The following is a 24,817-nucleotide window of genomic DNA, read 5'->3' on the forward strand; positions in this document are numbered from 1 at the left end:
TTTTCCTTAATTGAATTACTCACTGATTAATTTAGTCAAATGCAAAACTTTAGTTACTCTGACTATATCAAGAAAGTGGGATAGCATGATTTTTGTAATTATTATCTTTAAGGAAGAGGGCTTTTAGACAGCAGAGTTCAGAAAAACAGCTTGACATCCAGGTCTAATATAGGTCTGTCTTATTTCATGCAAGAACAAACTAAGGTAAACAAAGGCAGCTTTTTCCTTTTTATTGTCTCATTAATTTAAATCTTTGACGGAAGTAACTTGATTTTAAAATCTCATTTGCTTTTAGTTTTAGGTAATTAAATAGATTTATAATTCTCCTCCTACAGTCAGGCTGTCATTTACTAAGAATGTCTCGTGTTAAATATTTCAAATATCCCAAAAAGAAGCATTTTGCTTTTTAACATCACTTTGAGTTTTATCACTAACGGATAATTTATTTTTTAATGGCACATATTACTGTTGTGAAAGAATGTGATCTCCATTTCATGGAAGGCTTTCTTTTTCATTTGGTTAATTAAGATAACTTCTTATGAGAGGCTTCCCCGGGTTAGATTTAAATGTTAGTACTCAAATAAGACCTATGCTCATAAAATTGTAAAGACTACAATATTTGCTTTTCTCCGTTGGCTCTTCTGATTTCCCTCTCTGTCTCATTGGTGTATTTATTTTCAGTGTGCCAGCAATTACAATGAATTGATAATGAAGATTTCAGTACATTTTTATAATTTCAAATACTGAATAGGTCCATGAGCAATATGCAATATTGTTTTCTGAGTTAAAATGTATAGAAATGATATGAAACAATCTGTATCATTATACACTTGTTTTCTTTCCTCAGGATTATATTTGAGTTCTGTCAAAGAAAAAACCTGGTATTCTATTTTATTCATCTTTTTCAAAGAACTAACTCTAAGTGTCTTTGATCAATTTTATTGTTTCTTTGGTTCTATTTTATTCATGTAGCAGTTATTTTTATCTCCTCTTTTGCCTGAGATCGATGTAACTACATTAGCTTTCTTTTTTCTGCTAAATACTTGTCTTCTTATCAGCATTTAACATCCCATCTTCCAGACCTCTACATTTTTATGTTTAGGTATTTTTCTTAAGAACATCACATAGCTTAATATATATAATTTTTATCGCTGTTATGATCTTGATTCCATCTCAGTTTTTCTTTATTTTTAATTAAGTTCTTGAATGTTTGAGATATTTAGGGGGTACAAATGCAGATTTCTTACGTGCGTATATTTTTTCATGGTGGAGTCTAAGCTTTTACTGTAAAATAAAAAGAAGCCTGGGCTTTAGGTATACCATCACCTGAGTAGTGAACACTACCCAACAGGTGATTTTTCTATCTTATTTCAAGTTCCTAAACTACACAAGCTAATTATTAATGATTGCTTAGATTTACACAGGTATAAATCAGTAGTATACTCAAAAAAACTTATTGCATCCCATTCTTTTTCTCTGAATTCCATTTTCTTCTCCCTAATGTATATATTAAAATTTAGCATAAAAATTTTAGAAGGTCCTTCAATGAGGGACTGTAAGTCAATATTCTGAAACATCTTTGTTTTATCCTTACTCTTGAACATGGGATATTAACTTTAACCCCAAAATCCACATGAAACACAACTCATGATACTGAATTCTCAGAAAAGTTGTTCCCCCTACCCCTTCTTTTTCCACGGCCCAGTAGGTACTGATAAGTTTCCTTATCATTTCTTGCTCATTTTTCCCAACTACCCACCTTGCATTTCAATATGTTTTAAAATTTTTTTTAATGGTTTAACCACCAAATAGATCTATAGATCAATGTGTTTTTATTGTCCTATGATTTTATATATTATTGTAGATCACTATGAGACTTAGAAAAAAAACGGAAAGATATTGGCTATGTGCCACACTGTAAAATTAGTCACATTTCATTACTGAGGAATTTTCTAATTTAGCTTAATTTTGTTTCTATCTCTAGAAAAACAACAATTTAGCATCATGATCATATAATCCAGACAATATATTTGCATCAAAATATTAGAAAGAAAATATTTATAAGACAAAGGGTTGTAGTAGTTAAATAATTTACCCTAATCCACGAATCATAAGCTTCTCTTCTTCTTTGCCCATTCTCACACTCAGCAGGGATCGAATCTGACCAAGGGATGCCAGTAGGTTGATGGTATCCTCCACGGAAACACCATTTATTGTGTAGGTCTTTGGCAGGGCCCGAACCAGACCCCCAATGCCGTCATACTGCCGATGCAGCAACACAAACATGGCCCTCACCAGCTCGGGGTCTTCAATGACAGACTCCTGAGCCCACCGGACCATGGTCTCAGAGATCAGCTGCTGCAGAGTGGCTGCAAAGTCATTATGGATATTTTTTAAAAGAAAAATAAGAGAAGACAAATCAGTTCGACATTTCAACTCCATATCCTGTAGCCCCAAATTGGTATTTCTCTTTGTACTGGACTTGAAAAGGCTATAGATATTCTTTGAAGAAAATAACCTTCATTGGATAATATATATTTCAATACAGATCAGTTACAATCATGCAAGGATAAAAAAATATACAAACCTTTCCTTAAAACCCATTCTTATATTTAAAAAAGCTAAAGTTATATCACTTTTGCAAAATCACTATAGGCAATTCATATATAATTGAAGGTATGGCCATTAATATAAGCTATCCTATTACTTTTGTTGTTTTGTTCTATTATTCTCTTCCCAGAAGGCTTGACATCATTTATCCTTACAAAGTTCAGTCAAGGACATTCAAAAAGTAATCTGTTTATCTAATTGTCTCCTATGTCGAGTTATTTGCACTAGTGACCACATGTAATTATGTTTTCACTTAAAATTGTATTCATATTTGTCATTTAAAATGTCTTAAAAAGACTTGATTGTGAATTTATATTAAAGTGAAAAGATATTATACACATAGAAGATTACTTGAAACACAACACGAAACATACATTTAAAAGCAATAGAAACTTTCAAATCTTTTCTTTCATTTATTTATTTATTTTTTGAGACAGTCTCTCTCTCTGTCACACAGGCTGGATCGCAGTGGCGCGACCTCTGCTCACTGCAACCTCCACTTCTCGGGTTCAAGTAATTGTCTGCCTCAGCCTCCCAGGTAGCTGGGATTACAGGTGCCCACCACCATGCCCAACTAATTTTTGTATATATATATATATATATATATATATTTTTTTTTTAGTAGATGCAGGGTTTCACCATGTTGACCAGGCTGGTCTTGAACTCCTGACCTCGTGATCCACACCTTGGCCTCCTGAAGTGCTGGGATTACAGGCATGAGCCACCAATACCTGGCCCCAAATCTTTTCAAATAAATAGTGAAATTACCAAAATTAAGTGGGGTAATCAATTCATGAACAATGAGGTACTTAATCCTAGCATTAATATGCTGGTTGACTTTCAAAATAGGCTGTTTTTCCTTGCCTCTACAAGTTTTTTAAGTAAAAACAAAACCTACCATTTTTAACGGAATACAAAATGCAAATAAAATGCCAATATATTCCCCTCTATCTCAAAACCACACTGTCATTTTAATCATTCAAGATCATAAACTTGAGAATAATAGAAAGTGATTCATAAAAAACATTGAACTCTGGCCAGGCACAGCGGCTCACATCTGTAATCCCAGCACTTTAGAAAACTGAGGTGGGTGGACTGCTTGAGACCAGGAGTTCGAGACCATCTTGGCCAACACGGTAAAACCCAATCTTTGCTAAAAACACAAAAATTAGTCAGGCGTCTTGGTACATGCCTGTAATCCCAGCTACTCAGGAGGCTGAGACATAGAGGCAGATTGCAGTGAGCCAAGAATGCGCCACCGCACTCTAGGCTGGGTGATTAAGGGAGACTACCCCCCTAAAAAAATAATAATAATCAGACTCTGATTTTAAAGAAGACTTGGCTCAAATTTGATTGTGGCACTGAAAAGTGAATTTAGAAGTAACTGTATAAATAAAGATTTTCCATTGTAAGTTAGTAAAAAACAGCTGTAAAAGTTTGTATAAGTTTATATTTTTTTATTTCAGAGAAAGCTATTAATAAACCCGTGCTGCATGTTAAAATCAATGCAGTCTTAGAAGGGAAGTAAAAAGTAAGCGGGATCCCTCAGACCTACTCAGCGTGCTGTGCCAGAGGAACCCACGGGCAAAGGATGTTTATTTGGTTGGAAGGAGCAGCAGCCATTATTCTTAAATAGGACATGGATCAACCAGAAGTGTTTAACAGTTTAGAAAATATTTCAGAACCAAAATATAAAGACAGTATCTATTTAGATGTTAAGAAAAAGGTTTAATTTGATGCAATAATATTTGAAAATCAACCTCCTATTTAGATATGAAGGCTAAATTACTATACTACCTTTTCACTTTCTCTTTATTGTCTCTGATCAAAATACCTACATTTCTAGTTCTCTATGGAGACTATCCATCTTTATCATGCTGCTACCTCTCAGCCTGTGGCTATACATGTAGACTGATGCTGCTGTCTATTTCTGGGAGCTAAGGCATCTACTTAAGAGTCTGATTCTTGGAAGCTGCAAGCTCAATCATCTCACTGGCTCATCTAGTACAACATTCGTTCACAGGACGAGTGAGTGCCAGCGGCTGGATCATTTTGCCAGTCCCCTTTCACTGCTTACAGGACTTCTTGGAGTCACTCTCAATTGGTTTTTCTGCTTGCTTCTTCTTCAGGTATGTCACCTTTTCTACCAGGGACAGCAGACGTCCTCTAATTGTTAAATCACTGTTTCCATCTAGAGACCCGTCTTCGTCCAGCTCAATTCCTAGTATTAAAAAACAGAGAAGCAGAAAAAAAAAAATACTGAAAGAATACACCTGGGTGAATAATTCTCAGGGCTGGCAATTTCTTTCATGCAACGTCAAAAACATCTGACATGAAGTTAAGCAATCTTGTTCACCAGCCCTCATGAATAACATGACTTGTCGGCCTCTTTTCGTCCTCTCTCCTTTTCTTCTGTTCCTGTGGGCTCAGGACTGTCACCCAGGACCAAATATAACACTGAGCAAAGACCAAAAAGACTCTCTTAGGGGCAAAGATCAATCCCGCTATTTGGGCTGCTGCTTGGGCATCTCTGACTTGAGACACTGTCTCCTGGACTTACAGTCCTGCCCTGCCTAAAAACCCCCTGGACTTTCATTCTCCTCTCTTGCCTCCAAAAATTTTAGTGATACTTTGGTTAGTTGAGAAACAGAGAGAACAGGCATAATTAGGTACCCTAAACCAGGGAATGCTTTCTATCTGAAGCAAGAATTCTAAAGTTTTACTATCCCTAGAAATACAGGGATACTTACAGAAATATATATATCCATATGTACACACACACACACACATATACACACTTCTCTATCATGGATACTTGCAGAGATACAAGGGATACACACATACACACACACAGAGTATCATTTTCTGGGAGTCATTTAGTGGTACTTCACTAATAAACAAAATTAATATGCAAAGTGGTATTTTTATTATCTTCATTAAAATAAGGTAACCACTGGTTAAACCAGTTGTGTTATTTTTAGCTATAACTTTAAAAACAGCTAGTTCATTTTCTTTCATTGAATCATCAGACCTTACCTATACCACTGCATAAAGGAATAAAACACATACACACACATTCAGAATACCTAATCAATTCCATTTTCAAAGTTCTTAGAATAAAAGGAGGGGAGATTTCCCTTAACAGATTTGGACTACTGACATATAACTCAACACAGGGTTTCCACAGGCATTCTCTAATTTCAAAAAATATAGTCTAAATTTTCTAGAAAGTATTCCCTCAACTGCTTTAAATACAACTATTTGCGATCAAATTTCTTTCTTAAAAAAGAAAAAAAAAAACAGCTTCACTGAGGTTAATATAAGCAAAATTGTACATGTTTTATGCATGTAATATGATGAGACTGGACATATACATACATCTGTGAAACCATCGCCACCACCAGGAATAGACATAAATCCATCACCTGTAAGTTTCTTAGTGCTTCTTTGTTTTTTGTTTTTTTGTTTGTTTGGTTTTGGTTTTTGTTTATTTGCTGTTTTAAAAATAATTAACATGGTATCTGTCCTTTTAACAGAATTTTAAGTGCACAATACAGTATTGTTAACTAGAAGCACTCTGTTGTATCGTGGATCTCTAGAATTTATTCATCTTGTGTAACCGACACTTTGTACCCGTTGACTAAACCTAACACTTAACCTCCCTGCCAGAGGTGCCTGGCCACATGTCCCCCTTCTTGTTTCCTATCACTAAGGGAAGGAGGGAAAAGAGAAAAAGAATTTTGGTCATCTTCTGCTCAGTTTAACTGCCTTTCTGATTTCTCTATCCCTCAGGACTCCCCACAAAGGGACAGCTGTTTTGCCATTCTGCCATAATAATAAATTTTCTTACATAATCTTCTAACAGGTATTGTGTGTATTCATGAACATATTCACATGTACACTTAATTTTGTCTCAGAATATGTGAATTAAAAACACACCATTAATAAGAGCTGTTAATTAAAAAGACCTTACCACAATGTGTCATCAAATCTTCATGGAAATCCAATAGTTGGTCACGAATTTCTTCTGGACATGGACATTCACTTTTGTCATCCTTAAAATTGAGAAGCATATTGATCTGAAAGTTTGAAAAACAAGAAAGAGGAAGAAGGAGGAAGAAAAGAAAGGTGAATTCAAGAATGGCACAGCAGGGCCATGAGCAGCGGCTCACAGCTGTAATCCCAGACCAAAGTGGGCGGATCGCAAGGTCAGGAGTTCAAGACCATCCTGGCCAACATGGTGAAACCCTATCTCTACTAAAAATACAAAAATTAACTGGGTGTGGTGGCACACGCCTGTAGTCCCAACTACTCGAGATGCTGAGGGAGGAGAATCGCTTGAATGTGGAAGGCGGAGGTTGCAATAAGCAGAGATCGTTCCATTGCACTCCAGCCTGGTGACAGAGTGATGCTTCGTCTCAAAAAAAAAAAAAAAAAAAAAAAAAAAGGATAGCATAGCAACTACCATAAGACCAAAATGCTCAAAATCTCTGATTGTTCATAAATTATTCTTCCACAAGTGTCCATCACTCAATCCAACCAGTACTGTAGAATAAATCAAATCATCCAAAACTTATCAAGCTGCAAAATAGTTGTATAATGCTTCTTCCTCTTTCTCAATTCCACAATGTTAGACTCTTGTATACTTTAAGAATTCTTACCTAAGAGATCTAAATGCTATTTTTAAAAACTATTTTATTATGCTTATCCCAAACTTCCATTATTTTCTAGCTAACATGTCTACTTTATTGAATATTTATTGTATATTGAATATTTAAAAGAACTCTTTTTGAGAAGAACACAGATACAAAGAAGAAGGAAAAATATAATTGAAAAGTAACACAGGTTTGAATATCCCTTCTCTGAAATGCTTGGGGCCAGAAGGGTTTAAGTTCTAGGAATTTTTTTTCAGAATTTGGAACACAATCATCCTTTAGTATAATTGGTTCCAGGACCCTCTATGGAGATGAAAATCCACAGACGATCAAGTCTCGTATCTGTAATGACACAGAAAGTGCATACAACCTATTCATAAGCACGCGTATAGTTTAAATCATTGCTAAATTACTTATAAGACCTAATAGTGCTGACACATCACTTCATTTAAGTGTATTAGACCTAGTAATTTGTGCACAGCAAATTCACATTTTGTGTTTCGGAACTTTGTGGATATTTTTTTTCTGAATATTTTCAATATACCGTTGGTTGAATACAAAGATGCAGAACCCACAGACAGAGAAGACCAGCTCCATTTGCATACACATAATGAGATATTTTGAGGCTAGAACCCAAGTCTAAAGATGAAATTCATCTGTGTTTCATACACACCTTACATACATAGGCTGAAGGAAGATTTACACAATATTTTAAGTACTAAGTATTCATGTGCGGAATTTTCCAATTGTGATGTCACATCGGTGCTTTTGGATTTTGGAGCATTCTGGGTTTCGAATTTTGATATTAGGAATGCCTAATCTTTGTAATGGATAACAATGCTGCTGCTAACATTAATGGTTCAATTAAACTGCAGGAAACTGTTTTCCATTCATGTTTGAACAATAATATTAAATTTATAACTTCAAAAAAGAAAGCTGTTTCTCTATAACTTTCCTTTAAGAAACTATTTTAGATTTTCTTTTTTGGTGTTTATGTGATTTTTTTTCCCTAAAGTTTTATTTTGATATAATTATAGATGTATACGCTATGGTAAGAAATAATACAGAAGGACTTCAAGTACCTATTATGCAGTTTCCCCAATGGTAACACTTTGCAGAGCTGTAGTACAGTATCATAACCAGGACAGCAACATTAGTACAGTCAAAATAGAGAATTCCTTTATCTCAAAGATTCCTCCCATCACCCGTTTATGACCACACCCATATCCCCTGTCTGCCCCTCGACCTTAACTAATGGCAACCACAAATTTGTTTTCCATCTCTATGGTTTTGCCATTTCAAGAATGTTACATGCATGGAATCATATAGTATATATGTATTCCCATATGATCCTTTAAAAATATTTTTATTTAATTGATAAATATTAACTGTATGTATTTATGGGGTACCATGTGATGTTCTGATATATGAATACATTGCAGAAAGATTAAATCAAGATAATTAACATATTCATCACCTCATCTACTTAACATTATTTCAATGGTGAGATGAAAGAAATACCGTATGACCACTTGATGTCAGCATGGTATGCTGTGATAGCTGGTTTCATTCCTGGTATGCGTAATTTGTATCTTCTTTTTTTTTCCGTTGTCAGTATTTTTAGAGGTTTGTCAATTTTATTGTGATTTTTTAAATAACCAGCTTCTGGATCCATTTTTTCTACTGCCCTGTTTTCAGTTTCATTACTTTCTGTTATTATCTACATTAGTGACTTCTTTCTGCTCGCTTTAGGTTTATTTTACTCTTTGCTTTCAAAATTCTTGAGGTAGCAGGGTAGGTGATTGATCTGAATTTAAATGTCAGCATTGAGTGTCATAAATTTCCCTTTTGGCCTTGCTTTAGCTGTGGCACAAATTTTCATATGTGATGTGTCCAATTTTGTCCAGTTTAATGAATCTTTAAATTTCTCCTGAGATTTCCTCTTCAAGCCATGGATTATTTACAAGTGTGCTGTTTAGTATCTTTAAGAGTTTGGAGACTTTCCAGTTACCTTTTTGTTACTGATTTCTAATATGATTACAATGTGATAAAAAATGTGTATGATTTCAACTTTTTAAAATTTCTTGAGGTTACTTTATGGCCCAGGATATGTTCCATTTTATCAAATGTTTCAAGGACACTTGAAAAGAGTGTGTATTTTGTTGTTGGGTGGAGTAGTCTACAAATCTCAGAAATCTATTATTTGATGATAGTGTGGAGTCTTCCCATATCATAGCTGATTTCTCTGTTTGGCTATTCTATCAACTGAAAGAGGAGTCTTGAAGTCTCCAGTGATAATTTGGATTTGTCTATTTCTCCTTTTAGTTCTATCAGTTTTAGCTTCACATATTTTGCCCTATTGTTCAATTCATACCTATTTGTGTTTTTATGGATTGACCATTGTGTATCCCTGTCTCTCTGGTAATTTTCTGTGCTCTGAACTCTACTTTATGGGATATAGCTACTCCTGCTTATTTTGATTAATATTTTCATAATACATATTCATTTAACTTTTCTCTTTTAATCTCTATACATTATATTTGAAGTGAGTTTCTCCTAGCAAGCACATGGAGTTTTGAAAATTCACTCTGCCAATTTCTGTATTTTAATTGGTTTATTTAGATTATTTATATTAATGTAATTGCTGATATGTTATGACTTCAGTCTGTCATTTCACCTATGGTTTTGTTTGTTCTCTCTGATTTCTTCTTACTGACTTGCTATGGATTACTTGAACAATATTTAGAATCCTATTTTGATTTTTCTGTATTTCTCAGTGGATCTCTTGTACAGCTTTTCTAGTGCTTGTTCTGTGTATTATTTTAAATATACCTAAAAAACAGCCTACTGGCATTGATGATGTACCAAATGGTACAATGTCAACACCGGTAGACTCCAGTTTGAGTGAAGGAAGGAAACCTTATCACCCTTTCTGTTCCTTTATTCTCCTCTGTTTAAAATTTTTAAATATTCCCTATACATATATTTAGAAACACATCAGTTTTATGATTTTGCTTCAACCATCAAACATAAATTAGAAAACTCCAGAGAAGAAAAATGCACTGTATTTGCCATATTTTAACATTTTCCATTGTTCTTTCTTCCTGATTTTCCAAATTTCCTTCATTTATCATTTTCTTTATGTTTAAAGAACTTCCTTTAGCATTCTTTTAGGGTAAGTCTGCTGTAGTCAAATTCTTACAACTTCCTGTCACTTGAGAATGTCTTGACTTCCACTTCATTTCTCAAGGGTATTTTCAAGGTACACAGAAGTCTGAGTTGACAGTGTCTTCTTTCAGCATCTGAAAATTGTTGTACCACTTCCTTCTGCCCTCCATACTTTCTCATGAGACATCTGCTGTCACTCAAATTGCTTTTCCCCCTGGAGGTAGTGTCATTTCTTTAAAGACTCTGTCTTTAATTTTTTTCAGAAATTTGACTACGATGTGTCTTGGTACAGATTTCTTTATGCTTATCCTATGCGGAATTTGCTCATCTCCTTGAATCTCTAACTTCTTATCTTTTACTGAACTTGAAAAGTTTTCAGCCATTATTTTCTTCAACTTTTTTTTCAGTTCACCCTCTTTCTCCTATCCTCTGAGACTCCAACATCACAAATTTAGATGTTTTGTTATATTCATCTTTTCTTCAGGTGGGGTAGTTGACATTGCTCTCTCTTCAGTTCATGGATTGCTGCTGCTTCTCCCTTCATTCTGATTTTAAGTCCATTCACTGAGTTTTAAAATTTCAGTTATTACTTTCAGATTTACATTTTCCATTTGGTTCTTCTTTATATATTTTGTTTCTCTGCTGCTGAGGCTTTCTATTTTTTCCATTTTGAAGGAATTACAGGCTGGTCAGATAATTTTAACATCTTTGTTTTCTCAGTGTTGTGTTTGTTGCTTTTTTCATTCAAGTTTTTCTTGATTATTCACATAAGTGATTTTTAATTGAAATCTCAACATTTTGAGGATTATGCTAGGAGCTCTAGGTCTTATTTATACCTCTGTTTCACCTGCTTCCTCTGACCCAATCCAGCAGGAGAAGGGCTTAGGGTACCCTATGACTGCCAGGTGGCAGAGGAAGTCCATTTTCCCACTCAGCCTCCTTGGACATCTGGAGGAGGGAAGGGATCCTGTTACTGTTGGGCAGGGGTAAACGTTCTGGTTCCTCACTAGACCTGTACTGATGTGACCCTTGCTAGAAAAGGGTAACTGTGTCTTGTTACTTCTCCTTCCATAACCTCTGCTGATACTTTGGAAGAGGGAGGCCTTGTTACTACTCAGTGGAGATAAAGTCCCAGCTCTGTCATCTACTGGGGCACCTTGTTACAGCCTAGTGAGAATGAAAGTCAAGGTTTCCCACTCGGCTTATGCCGAATGTGGGTGGGACACAGTTTTCTCTGTAGCTTTTGGCTGGAGTAGTGCAGTTATTATCTAACACGTTTCTGTCTTGCTAAGCTGCCTCTTTCCTGATCCTCTGTCTAGAGAGAGAAGGCTTTTGTTGTGGCTTTTCTCGTCTATGCCCGTTGGTGTTTCCTGGTTGCCAGCTTCTTTAGCTTCCAATTTGGGATAGATGAGGCACAAAGAAAACCCAGGGAACTCACCACCATGTTGTTCCTTGGGTCCCGAGTTCTGTAGCCAACCTCCCTTCTTCTCTCTATCTTTCAAAGTCTTCTTATGTTATCTTCTCTATAATGTCCAGGGTTTTAGTTGTACTTAAAAGGAAGAATCGGGAGAAGCACATGTACCCCATCTTTCCAGAAGCAGAACTTTCCCAACAGCAGTTTAACAGAGTCAATCTGGAAGAGGCTGGACCCCTTCTCTGCTCAATAAATGCTGTTTATAACAGTTAAGAAAATTCCACATCCCTTCCCTCAAAGAAATTACATTCTGGTGAGAAAGACTAAATTCCAGAATTAGTCCCTATACAAACTTTCATTCTGAGCTACTCTGGATAGAGAAGAAAATGGTAAGGGTAAGAAATCAAAAAAGACATCTGTGAATTACATTATTTAACCACCATCCCTACACCTTGGTGACTTCTCACACTCTGAGGCCCACCCTGAGGTAGATTTCAGAAAATTCACATCCCCAAACTAGCCCATTCTCTGATTCAGGCAGGTGCCCTTGATTCTGTCATACCCTCAGGAGACCTGACTTTGTGGGTAAGCAATGAGAAGGAGAACCACAAACAGGGCAATCAGTCTTTTGGCAAGCAAGCTGAAAGAGACATGTCCTTCTTCTATGGTAGGTACAAATGAGAAGCCTCTAGCAATGAGTCCTATGAATAAAATATTCCTGTGAGTGGAAGATGATGAAGACCCATTTGTGTTTGAAATTTGCTCCTATTTAAAGAATTTCAGATTCTGGTATATCTTGGCCTTCACAAAGAGTCTGTGATATACCTGATATCTTCTAATAAGTCCCTCTTTTGTTTAAACTAACCAAGTAAATTCTTTTGGATAAACTAAGAATACTAACTAAATCAACTTCATGAGTTTAAACAGAACAAGGAAAACAATATGGGTGACTTACCATAGAATTTTGCAAGGCACAGATCCCGAACAACTAAAAACCAAAATAAATACAAAGGACTTTCATTTCATTTCCGTACCTGTTCTTGAGGTGGTGATCTAAATTCCTTTGTTTTCCTGGCTGTAAGTGCAGCTGACATGTTTAAGGCTTGCATAACTTCGTTGTAGCGGAAACGTTGATTGTCTTGGAGCTTAGCTACAAAATCATCTGAAAAGGCTACGATGGCTTCTATCCGGTGCCGGACCTGGCAGTCGCAGAGGTATTGAAGCAGTAGGCACATCTAAGAAGACCATTGAAAAGATAACCAAGTTTAATTTCTAAACCCTTTAGTAATGTTGATCAAGTCACAGTCTGTGGTCAACATCCTTAGTTGCCTATTCTTCTCCCTTAGAAACAGAATCCTGATTTCGTATAGGCAGCAATGTGTTCAGTCCCAGGAGATGAAACATAATTTGTCTAAGCAAAAATGGCGAATATATGTCCCTTTAGTGGACATTAACTGATATGGTCTGGCTCTTTCCCCACTGAAATCTCACCCTGAATTGTAATGATCCCCACATGTCAAGGGTGGGGCTGGGTGGAGATAACTCACTCATGAGGGTGTTTTCCCCCATGCTGTTATGGTGGTGCATAAGTCTCACATGATCTGATGGTTTTATAAATGGGAGTTCCCCTGCACAAGCTCTCTTGCCTGCCGCTGTGTAAGACATGAATTTGCTCATTTGCCCTTCACCATGATTGTGAGACCTCCCCAGCAATGTGCAACTGGGATTCAATTAAACCTTTTTCCCTTTATACATTACTCAGTCTCGGGCATGTCTTTATTAGCAGTGTGAGAACAGACTGATACCCTTACCCTCCCAGGCTCCCATTCAGCCACAGGTGCTATGGTCAATGAAATATGTAATGGAAACTTTGCTAAGGGATGATATTCCATCAGTGATAAGAGATTAGAATGCCCTTCTTTCAAAATGAGTGTAATTGGGTGATGACATGATTACTGTAGAAAGAATAAGGTGAGTTTATTAGGAGAAAACCACAGGCTGAGGATCACACAGCAGAAAGACATTAAGATCTGGGTTATGGGTGACATCACCGAGCTGCTGTATCAATTCTAGAAATCAAAACTTAAGATAATTAAGTAGTGAATGCTCATTCATTCAGTGGTTAGCTGAGTCTTTCTCCTACTGAAAATCAAAAAGATTTATAACTGAGTATGTTGTTAGAAACATCCCTAAAAAAGAGCACTCTGCCAAATATTAAAAAATCTATATTTTTTAAACGGTTATATTGCCATCTACAATATAATCATTTTTTAAAATAGTTTTTTTAATTTTAATTTTTAAAATTTAATTAGATACATAGAGCGTTCTAAGTATCTAATCGTGTTCTATCTATCTAATTTGGCAGAGTGTTCTATCCATCTAATTGTATATTCTATCACAACACTAATTGTGATAGAAATACATGATGGTGTCAAAATGGACCTTAAAACCCTCTGCGTCGCCATCTACAATGTAACCATTTCTGTCAATGCTGTCTCTGAAGCAGTCTCAGTGTCCATCCGCCTTTCTCCATCTCCTTTGTCCCACCCTCCTCTGAGCATGGTTTCCTAGGGTTTGGACAGTACGAAAGCCTCCTGACTAACCAGATGCTAGGTGACTCTTTCTTTCCTCCCTTACCGATTTCCCTTCCAGCAGCCACACTGGCCTTCTCCTGCCTCAGGACCTTTGCTGGGCGAGCTGTACCGCATGGAAAGCTCCTAGAACACCCTGCTCCATTCCTTTTTCTTGTAACTGCTACACACAACTCTTAAATCTGACCTTAGCTTAAAAGTCACAATCTCTGAGGGGTCTGCCCCCTCATCTTTCTAACAGCAATCCAATCTAAACATTCTTTTAGTAATCCTTTCTTTGTTTTCAGAGTATTTAATGAAATTAGCAATAAGATTTTTAATGCATAAATGAGTGTACATCGTTTTAGAGGCTGTGGGGTTCTGAAAGGCAGGGTTCACTTGTGTATCCCCTAAGGGCAGGCCAGTGATGCAAACATCAAATTGACTTTAATAAACAGATGAGACATTAATAAAGGACACTTTAAACATCTTGATGAGCATAAAGACAGCCAATGCGTCTGATTCCTTAAAGACATGCTAGGGTGGCTGGGTGCACTGGCTTACACTTGTAATCCTAGCACTTTGGGAGGACGAGGAGGGAGGATCACTTGAGTCCAGGAGTTTGACACCAACCCGGGCAACATAGCGAGACCCCGTTTCGACTAAAAATAAAAATCAATAACTGGGCATGGTGGCATGCCTACAGTCCTCGCTGCTGCAGAAACTGAGGCGGGAGGAAGGCTTGAGCCAGGAGATCGAGGCTGCAGTGAACTACAATTGCACCACCACCACTGCCTGAGTGACAGAGTGAGATCCTGTTATTAAAAACAGCAACAACAACAACTACAACAAAAAGTGTATTACGGGAAAGTAGAACCTTGCCCTGTGACAGTGGGCGCATCCACTGGTAAACAAGCGTTCTAAGGTTGGTAAGAGTGGAAATATGAGTAGAAAGCGGTCTTTGATGGCTTATAGTTCAGGTACTCTGGTGTAATGAAGGTAAAATCCATCTGGGAAATAAGAGGAGATGGCTAATGAGTAAAAGGGAGAAGAACAGGAAGTTAGTTAATCTCATGAAGAGCTACCATTACACAAGAATGCAAAGAAATAAACATACACACGCAGAGAAAGAAACAAAGGCAGGTTCCAATACCTCAGTGCTTAGTAATTGTGAAATTCACTCAAATGTCTTGTTCGGATTACCTGCAATTTAACTGGCTCTGGCAGTTTCATTTGGAGCAGGCCTTCCTTGGGCCGCTTACCCCCCTTGGCTTCTTCCTCACCAGCTCCTTGCAGCTTCGCGTCTTCCACGTTGGGCTCTTTCTCCAGCGTGTCGCTCTCCTCCTCCGGAGTGGCAGCTTCTTTAAACACACTGGGCTCAATCAACTGCAAGATGTGCTTCAAGTCCTCGTTGTGAAAGATGCCCATGATGAGCAGGGTATAGAAGAGCTTGATGAGAGGTACAAAGAGGAACTCAGTAGTCCCTCCAACTGGGTCCCGCGCATGAAGACTGCCCTCTCTGACAGCTTCTGTCAGCATCTGTATGATTTTGGCTTTTAGGATGTCCAGGGGGAACTCTGGACTGTACTGGTAACATTCATTACTAATGCTTACAAAACTGGGAGAGGAAAACTGCATCCGTGGCCTGAGGGAGGTGCTGAGGCCGATCCCTGGAAGGCCATGCTTTTTGTTCTCATCCGGGAACAGGGTGATGCTCTTGGTCTCCTCCGTCATGGGGACAATGTACTCGTTGTTCATCATGAGCCTGGCAGTGGCATAGGAGCTCAGGTGGATGTCGATCAGCAGGTCATAGTAGCCAGCGCGCAGCAAACCCGGCATGTACTTGTTCTCAATGGCGTAGAGGAGCTGAGGTTCATCCACGTGGCTGCATAGGGCATGAGCCACCCGGTGGTTCCCAAGAGCACAGACGGCTGAGTAGAGCCGGAGAGTGTGATAGTGAAATTTCAGCAATTCCTCCTGCTCTGTCAACTCTAAGATATCAACAGATCTGCAGAAGAGAGGAGAGCGGTAGTAAGATTAGAAATGAAGGATTTTTCTTTTTCTTTTTCTTTTTTTTTTTTTTTTGAGATAGAGTTCTGCGCTTGTCACCCAGGCTGGAGTGTAGTGGCATGATCTCGGCTCACTGCAACCTCCACTTCCCAGGTTCAAGCCATTCTCCTGCCTCAGCCTCCCGGGTAGCTGGGATTACCGGCACCCGCCACCACTTCTGGTAAATTTTGTGTGTTTTTAGTAGAGACAAGATTTCATCATGCTGGCCAGGCTGGTCTCAACAAAGTGCAGGGATTACAGGCGTGAGCTACCGTACCCAGCCTAGAAATGAATGATTTTTAAAAATCTGAATTTTTAAAAACCTGAAAAATGTTATGGGAATGGACACTGCAGGTTTAACATCTCTAGTCTGAAATGCTTGGGACCAGAAGTGTTTTAGATTTGGGACTTTTGTCACACTTCAGAATATTTGCATTATTCTTATCAGTTGAGCACCCTGAATCTGAAAGTCTGAAATGTGAAGTACCCTATTTCCTTTGAGCATCACGTTGGTACTCAAAACGTTTCAGATTGTGGAGCATTTCAGATTTCAGATTTTTGGATTTGGGACACCTAACCTGTATCTTCTTTTAATTTTCTATGATGCATTTAATGGCTGCATAGTACTTTTAATCATTTCTAGATGTTTTACAAGTTTTCTTCTACACAGAATTTGACATTTATCTAGCACCGCGTTCCTCCTCCATTGTATCAAGGATCTGGGCACCTCTTTTAGGTATTCGTCTTTCAGCTTCAACCTGGGACTCCCCTCTTTTCACAATTTGGAAACCATGGAATCCTGAATCTCCTTTTTTAACTGGCTAATCTGGATCAAGAAGCCAGAAAGCTCTGCCATAGGGTAGGCAGCCTTTGTCCCTGCCCTGGGATTAGGCATTAGCCCAGCCAGTCGGAAATAGGTAAACAACACACCAATTCCTCTGACATAATTTACCCTCTTGCACATCTGTCATGTGCCCAAAGAGCTCCCGCTACCCCTGGTGTCCACCCAGGTTTGTGCAACTCATGAAGCTGACACTGTAAATGACATTTTCTATGTGTCAAAATAAAAAGGCACCTTAAGTAATTAGAGTTGGAGTTGACACTGGGCTCATAATCCATATCATTTTGCTTCTACCATATGCTCTTTCAACAAATAAAACCTAAAACGTATGGCCAGAAAATGCTTAAAGCCAGGGCATTCCTTTTAGAGCACATAGTTCCTTCAGATGTGCTGATGTTTTCTAAACTGCTTAAATAATACAGATTTTATATAGGTGACACTGTAGCATTAAAAGTAGAAGCTTAATATACTCATAATCAAAACAACCACTCATTCATCTAGGAAACTGTCCTTAGTGAGACTTAGTATTTCCCTTTATGAGAACATATATGTATATATGTACATGTAAATACATATATATATGTATGCTTTGTTTGCTACTGTTATTCTAGCACCGAGCACTTAAAACAGTACCTAACACCCAGAAATGTTGAATAAAGATCTGCCGTCTTTGCTGTTGAGTTTTGTCACTATCCTCAGGCACTCCACCATCCCGTCCACACCTACCCACCACATCTAAGCCTTCCAAGTAACAGGCAATCGATTACAAGCCACTGTGGCTCGATGGTGGCTTATAATCGAGACCCACCTCCCAACTCCAGATCCACCTCCCAACTCCAGATCCACCTCCCAACCCCAGATCCACCTCCCAACTCCAGATCCACCTCCCAACCCCAGATCCACCTCCCAACCCCAGATCCACCTCCCAACCCCAGATCCACCTGCCAACCCCAGATCCACCTCCCAACCCCAGATCCACCTCCCAACCCCAGATCCACCTCCCAACTCTTAGCATCAGAAACTTCCCATATTACAAACTAAAAGCAAATGATTAGCTGACCCATGTACCAGTTAAACTTCCAGAAACCAGAAGAAATTCCAGATAAAAAGAACTTAATCTCCCAGGAGGACTATAATCCCACCCCTCAGCCTGGCTGATGCCCCAGATATACAGATCTGTTCATCATACCAACACAGAACATCTGTGCTCTAGGTGCTTACTGAAATACTCAAGTGAGCCTACTGCCTAATTTCTCTCCAGATGTTAACTGCCAGAATAACATATAAGAATACTACAGGTTACGTTGTTGCTGCCCTGCCCAATCCATTAATTCCCCCTCCCTAACAGTATTATTCACTCCATGATACCATATTATTTTCTTTAAAGTTTCTCTCTTCCCTACTGAACATGAAGTACTTGAAGGTAAGGGTCATATTTGCTCACCATTTTATACTCAGTGCCAGGAATGCAGCAGGAACAAACACATGTTTGAGGAATGAATGAATGAAGTCTAATGGAGACGCCATCTATATAGTTCTCTAAATTCTTGCACTTGGATCAAGGCAAACAAAAGGATACACTGGCACTAAATTAGTTTGTCTTCCCGCACCAAGCACTTGTGTAATTATTCATGTTTGAATGAACTATGGCTTGAGCTCATAAGCAAAAGAAATAACGCATTATTGTATCTAAAGTCAACGCCAAATACATAACTCACTACCTCTCTAGTACATGCTATAGATTACATTATTTTCCTCAAACAGTCTCCTTCCTTCTTGCATGGAGTCATCTTACCTGCCCCACTTAATTTGAGTTTGAGCTTATAATTTACCTTGGCCAATAAGGTAGACATAACTGCCACAACCAAAAATAAACTCTTGAAGGCCTGGAGGTTTCTGTTACCCCTTTTGCACATCTATCCTCGGTTATAAAAACTTTGTCCCAGCTTGGGGCTGCCCTATCAGCTCGGGACTCAGGGTGAAAAGGCATGTAGGCCACTCCCACAGTCCACCCCAGCCCTGAATAGAGCTGTAGGGACCTATGTCCTCATGTAACAGGAGCAGAAGACCAATGTTTGTTTGCAAGCCACTGAGATCTGGGGGGCTATTTCTTACTGTAGTAAAAGCTAATTAATACAGCTTATCATAATCTGTAAGTCTCTAATGGAGGCCAGGCATGGTAGCTCATGCCTGTAATCCCAGCACTTTGGAATGCTGAGATGGGTGGATCATTTGAGGTCAGGAGTTCGAGACCAGCCTGGCCAACATGTTAAAACCTGTCTCTACTAAAAATTAAAAAAAAAAAAAAAAAAAAAAATTAGTTGGGCGTGGTGGCACACACCTGTAATCCCAGTTACTGGGTAGGGTGAGGCAGGGAAATCACTTGAACCCAGGAGGCAAAGGTTGCAATGAGCTGAGATTGTGCCACTGCACTCCAGCCTGGGCAACAGAGCGAGACTCCACCTCAAAACAATAAACAACAAAAAAACACAAAAGTCTCTTGTGAAGAAATTTCTTTCATATGTCATTGTCATTCAATTGTTCATCAAATATCACAGAGTGCCTATTATGTATTAGCACTGTGCACTGATGATACAATGGTGAATAATATAGATGTGATTCCTGCCTTCAGGGAGCTTACATCCAATTCAGAGAGTAAACCACCCCCACTGACCAAAATGAAGTAAATTAAATTATAAACTGTGACACGTGCTAAGGAGAAACAAAGTACATGCTGACATACATCTATCACCACTGCAAACTTTGAAATATTAACGCTTCGTCATGTTACTGGGGCATCAGATTCTTCTCAACCATGCTAGTTGAGACTTCCTTTCTGGAACATGGATTTTGAAACTCATCATATTTTTCTTTGTCTGCTAGGAAGAATGGAACTAATGTGGTGGTGCGATTCACTCAGGGTGGCTGGCAAGATATTAACTATTAGGAAAAGTTAGAGGTTGTAATCTCAAACTTTTGGAAGCCCAAAAGGTTTTATTGAGGCAAGCTGAAGGCAGCCACTCATTAACATTAGCATAGGAAAGACAGAGACAATGAAAGGCCTTCCAAATTTAAGTCTGTTGACCCGACATCCCTCTGTCTCCACTCTGTTTACTCATGTAAATTTTGTGCTGGGTGTCCCTCTCCCGGGAAGATCAAAGGGGAATTACCTGTTAATAGCATTTACTCTGTGTCCAGGAACCTAAAGCTTTTATCAGTCGTAAAACCATTCTCTTAACCATGTTAATTACCCACTAGTGCATATAACGTCTATGGAATAAAAGTGCGGATGAACAGGGAGTCTGGGACAATTGGTTGCATTTTGCCCTCTGAAAGCAGCCAACTGCCATCCCTAGCCCCCTGTATCACTGTAATGGTGTGAGAGTGTATTCATTCATCTGTTGTTGAGTCATGGTCTGCAGGCCAGACTTCCGCAGGTGGTGACTGATGTCTCAAAGTGGGCCTCAACTCTACGAACCGGTGTAGTATTAATGACTGTGTGTCACTCTTAGCCCCAGTTTTATTTTTCTATCCATGTCTTTTCTATGGCCTGATGCCAATGACACATTTTTATACATTCATGTTCCATACCATTTGGAAAACTGCCTCAAATCCTTTATGATCTTAGCAAGACTTTAAATTATCCATTCAAATACATACACATCTATCACAAGCAATTAATATAAATTATAAAATACTGAGACAGGGAGTTATGTTGGGCTCTGATGACAGCATGCCAAAATGCTAAATTATAATGTTAAAATTCTATGCTTGGTAGAGATACAACATTTTCCTTCAAAAACAAGAATTCCTTCCCAAATGTTATGTTTGTTTTGGTTGTTCAGTATTTTCTTAAAAAACATCATAAGATGAAAAATTATGATAAAACTCTTCTCACAAAAAAAGCAGCATAAAATTAAAATCAAACTGAACCATCTCAAGAGTACATTATGAAAGATACCTAATTATTTCATGTAAAAATATGTAAATACATATTTAATACATAAAAAGAATTAACTAGCCAGATTAGTTTTTCTTTGATTTTCTTTTGTTTTAAAATATAGTTTTTAGGCAGGCTACAGTGGCTCACACCTGTAATCCCAGCACTTTGGGAGGCTGGGCTGGGCAGATCATGAGGTCAGGAGATTGAGACCGTCTTGGCTAATATGGTGAAACTTTGTATCTATTAAAACTACAAAAAATTAGCCAGGCGTGGTGTTACATGACTGTAGTCCCGGCTACTCAGGAGGCTGAGGCAGGAGAATCACTTGAACCAGCGAGGTGGAGGCTGCAGTGAGCTGAGATCGCACCACTGCACTTGATGTCACCATGGTGTGCTGTGATAACAGAGAAAGACTTCATCTCAAAAAAAAAAAAAAAAAAAAACTTTGTTGAGCTATAATTTACATGCTATATAATTTACCTACTTGAAATACCTAATTTAATAGTTTTTGTATATTAATAGAGTTGTGTAAATATAACTATAGAGTTTAGAACACTTTTATCACCTCAAAAGGAATTTAGTAACAATTAGCAGTTCAGTTTCTAAAGATTTGTCTATTATGGACTTTTCAATTAAATAAAATCCCACACTAGTATGATTCTTTCACTTACTATACTTTTGTGACTGGTTTCTTTCACTTAATATGATGTCTTTAAGGTTCTTGCATTTTTGTGGCATGTATCAGTACTTTATTTTTATTGCCAAATCATATGGATATATCACATTTTGTTTATTAATTCATAAGCTGGTGAACATTTGGGGTTCCTGTTACTTACTACTATTCATGATGTTTCTATGAATTTTCTTGTATCCGTTTTTGTATGGACGTATTTTCATTTCTCTTCGGTATACATGAAAAGTAGAATTGCTAGATTACATGGTAATGCTGTAATTTTATTTTTTGAGGAACTGACAAGCTATTTTCCAAAGCATAAGTTAAATTTCAAAAATATTAAAATCAAAAATGCCAAGGACATCTGAAGATATAAACGTGGACATAGCTTCAATAATTATTTTCAGATTAAAGACTTAAAACACACAGAGATGTTTGTGCATCACTTTCGTGATACGTTTTTACTCAGTTTGTGACTGAACATTTCAATGGTAATTTGGGAGGGAAATCTTGGCCCAAAACTTAGAAACGTAGCTCCTTCTTGATGAGAAGCCTGCTTAAATGAAATCTCTGCAATTTAATGGACTGTCATATGAGAAAACAGAAAATGACAAACCAAGCTTCTGCTGAGCATTTCTTATACTTTGTTATTATTATTACTGCCTAGAACACATATAAACATGTTTCCAAGGCACTCACAGTATTTTCCCAATTTTCTTTCATTATTGTCTCTTGGGATCAGTTTTTCACATCCATAAAATGAAGGGTTGAACAGAGAAATCGTAAGTGATTCCTATGCATCTCTAATGTCTCACAACTCTCCCTTACAGTACTTTGCTAAGTCATAAGTCGGATTGCAGTTGCACTTGTCTGAATTTTTATTTGCTGTTGTCATCATTAAGTAAAGCAAGAGTGAATGAAGAAACCATCATACGGCATCTTTGGCTGCAGAATAACTTTTTCTCAGTAACAAAGTAGTTGAGAAATAAACTTAAACTTGGAATACGCAGAATAATGACTCCATTGCAAAAGGATTGGGATCTTTGTAAATTTCATTTTGTTTCTTCAGAACCACCCCTGCCCCGCACTGCTACCAGAAGCCCTGGGCAGCGTGTTAATCCCAAGCGTTCCAATCAGAATGTCACAGATTCATGGGGCTGACCTGTTTTCCTCAGGGATATGAAGAGACATGAACTGCAGAGGATCCAGACACTGCACCAACCAGCCTTGGCGTTCACTTATGCGAGACACATCTACCTTCAAAAACTGGTTGGGCATTCTGCTCCACAGGACGTGTGACAGGAACTGCACATGGAGGCGTGGGGGGCACTGTGGCATGGGGTTCTTGTGCTCACTCTTGAACAATCCCGCCGAGAGGGGCATCACATTCTATGGGGAGGCAGAAAAAGAACGAATTTAGAACATCACTTGGGTTTCACAAAGTAATGACGAGAATTCTGCCCAGGACAGAGACAGGGAAAGTCAGATAACCCTATGAGTCAAGTCAACACAAGAAATCATAGAAATTGGGTTGAAAAGTTTCTGAAAGGACAAACCAGGAAATATACGGTGAGAGAAAACTATGCCTTTAGGGCATTCAAACAGGTTTTGGGATGTGTCTTTCCCATATACTGAACGGCACACAGAGAAGGCCAAGTGCAACCAAGCATATCCATATATCCTTTATATCTCTTTACCAGGCTGGGACCTCAGGGAAAGCTGGCAAGTCTATAGGGACTTTCAATGTCAAACTTCCTGAAAGACAGATAGGTCGCACCTCCGGGCTCTCCCTCTGTTCTCTGTCACCCAACTCATCCTTGAATCACTGCCTCTAGCCAGAAGTATTCCAGATAAAGCTCAACAGAGAAACCTGACTACCAACCAAGAAAATAGAATATGTGAGGCATTAATTAACCTATTTATTTCTCCTCCACCTCCAATATCATCTTCAGCCATCCTGAATTCCTTCCGTCTGGTGTTGAAGAAAGAGAGGTCTCTGCTTTGCCAAAAGCTTCTTCATCTACCTATGATCTGCACAACACCCCTGCCTGCCTCTTATGGGACCATATTTCTGCATTACCTTCTATCACTCCTTCTCCTCTAAAGTCCCCTCAACCACAGGCTCTGCTTCATCCTTAAACTGCTTTCCTACTGCCCTCTAACAATGAGGGAGGTGGTGGCGGGGGGAGGTCAAGTGCTGGTTTAAATGCTGATGATATGTTTTAAATGCTGATGAATAAAACTAACAGAATGCCTGCCCTCATATAGCTTCCATTTTTCTCACTGAAAGTATGAAATAAAATCAACAAGTAAACTAAATGAATTAAATGGCATTTCAGAAGAGATATCACGGGGCTGGGGGTTTGGGGGAGAGAAAGCCAGAATGGAGGAACCAGAATGCAGGGCAGCAATTTTAAAGGGGGTGGTCAGAATGGGTGTGATTGAGAAAGTGACATTTAAAGAAAGACTGGGCTGGGTGCGGTGGCTCACACCTATAATCCCAGCACTTTGGGAAGCTGAGGTGGGTGGATCACTTGAGGTCAGGAGTCCAAGACCAGCCTGGCCCACGTGGTGAAACCCTGTCTCTGCTAAAAAATTTTTCACCTGTAAAAAATACAAAAATGGTGGCATGTTCCTGTAGTCCCAGCTACTTGGGGGGCTGAGGCAGGAGAATTGCTTGAACCCAGGAGGTGGAGGTTGCAGTGAGCTGAGATCTTGCCACTGCACTCTAGCTTGGGTGACAAGCGAGTCTCCAGCAGAAAGAAAGAAGAGGGAAGGGAAAAAGGGAAGAAGGGGGGAAGGGGAAAGGGAGGAAGGAAGGGAGGAAAGGAGGGAGGGAGGGAGGGAGGGAGGAAGGAGAGAGAAAGAGAAAAAGAGAGAGAAAGGTTGTAGTG

At 38.5% G+C, this 24,817-nt stretch overlaps 1 protein-coding gene across 12 annotated transcripts in view; it reads right to left on the reverse strand.

The window, feature by feature from the left end:
• The window catches only part of RYR2 (ryanodine receptor 2), a 784,407-nt gene that overhangs the window by 212,354 nt on the left and 547,236 nt on the right, over positions 1-24,817 (reverse strand). For all 12 annotated transcript variants that reach the window (XM_032242431.1, XM_032242430.1, XM_032242419.1 and 9 more), the window contains 6 exons: positions 23,086-23,312; positions 15,621-16,425; positions 12,882-13,082; positions 6,584-6,689; positions 4,688-4,831; positions 2,096-2,369 (listed from right to left, as the gene is read on the reverse strand). In XM_032242431.1, coding sequence (XP_032098322.1) covers positions 2,096-2,369; positions 4,688-4,831; positions 6,584-6,689; positions 12,882-13,082; positions 15,621-16,425; positions 23,086-23,312 — 1,757 coding nt within the window. The remainder of the gene's footprint in view (positions 1-2,095; positions 2,370-4,687; positions 4,832-6,583; positions 6,690-12,881; positions 13,083-15,620; positions 16,426-23,085; positions 23,313-24,817) is intronic.

This window comes from Sapajus apella, unplaced genomic scaffold (assembly GCF_009761245.1).
Source record: "Sapajus apella isolate SASKATOON/1434 unplaced genomic scaffold, GSC_monkey_1.0 scaffold49, whole genome shotgun sequence".
In the NCBI taxonomy this organism is placed as follows: Eukaryota; Metazoa; Chordata; class Mammalia; order Primates; family Cebidae; genus Sapajus; species Sapajus apella.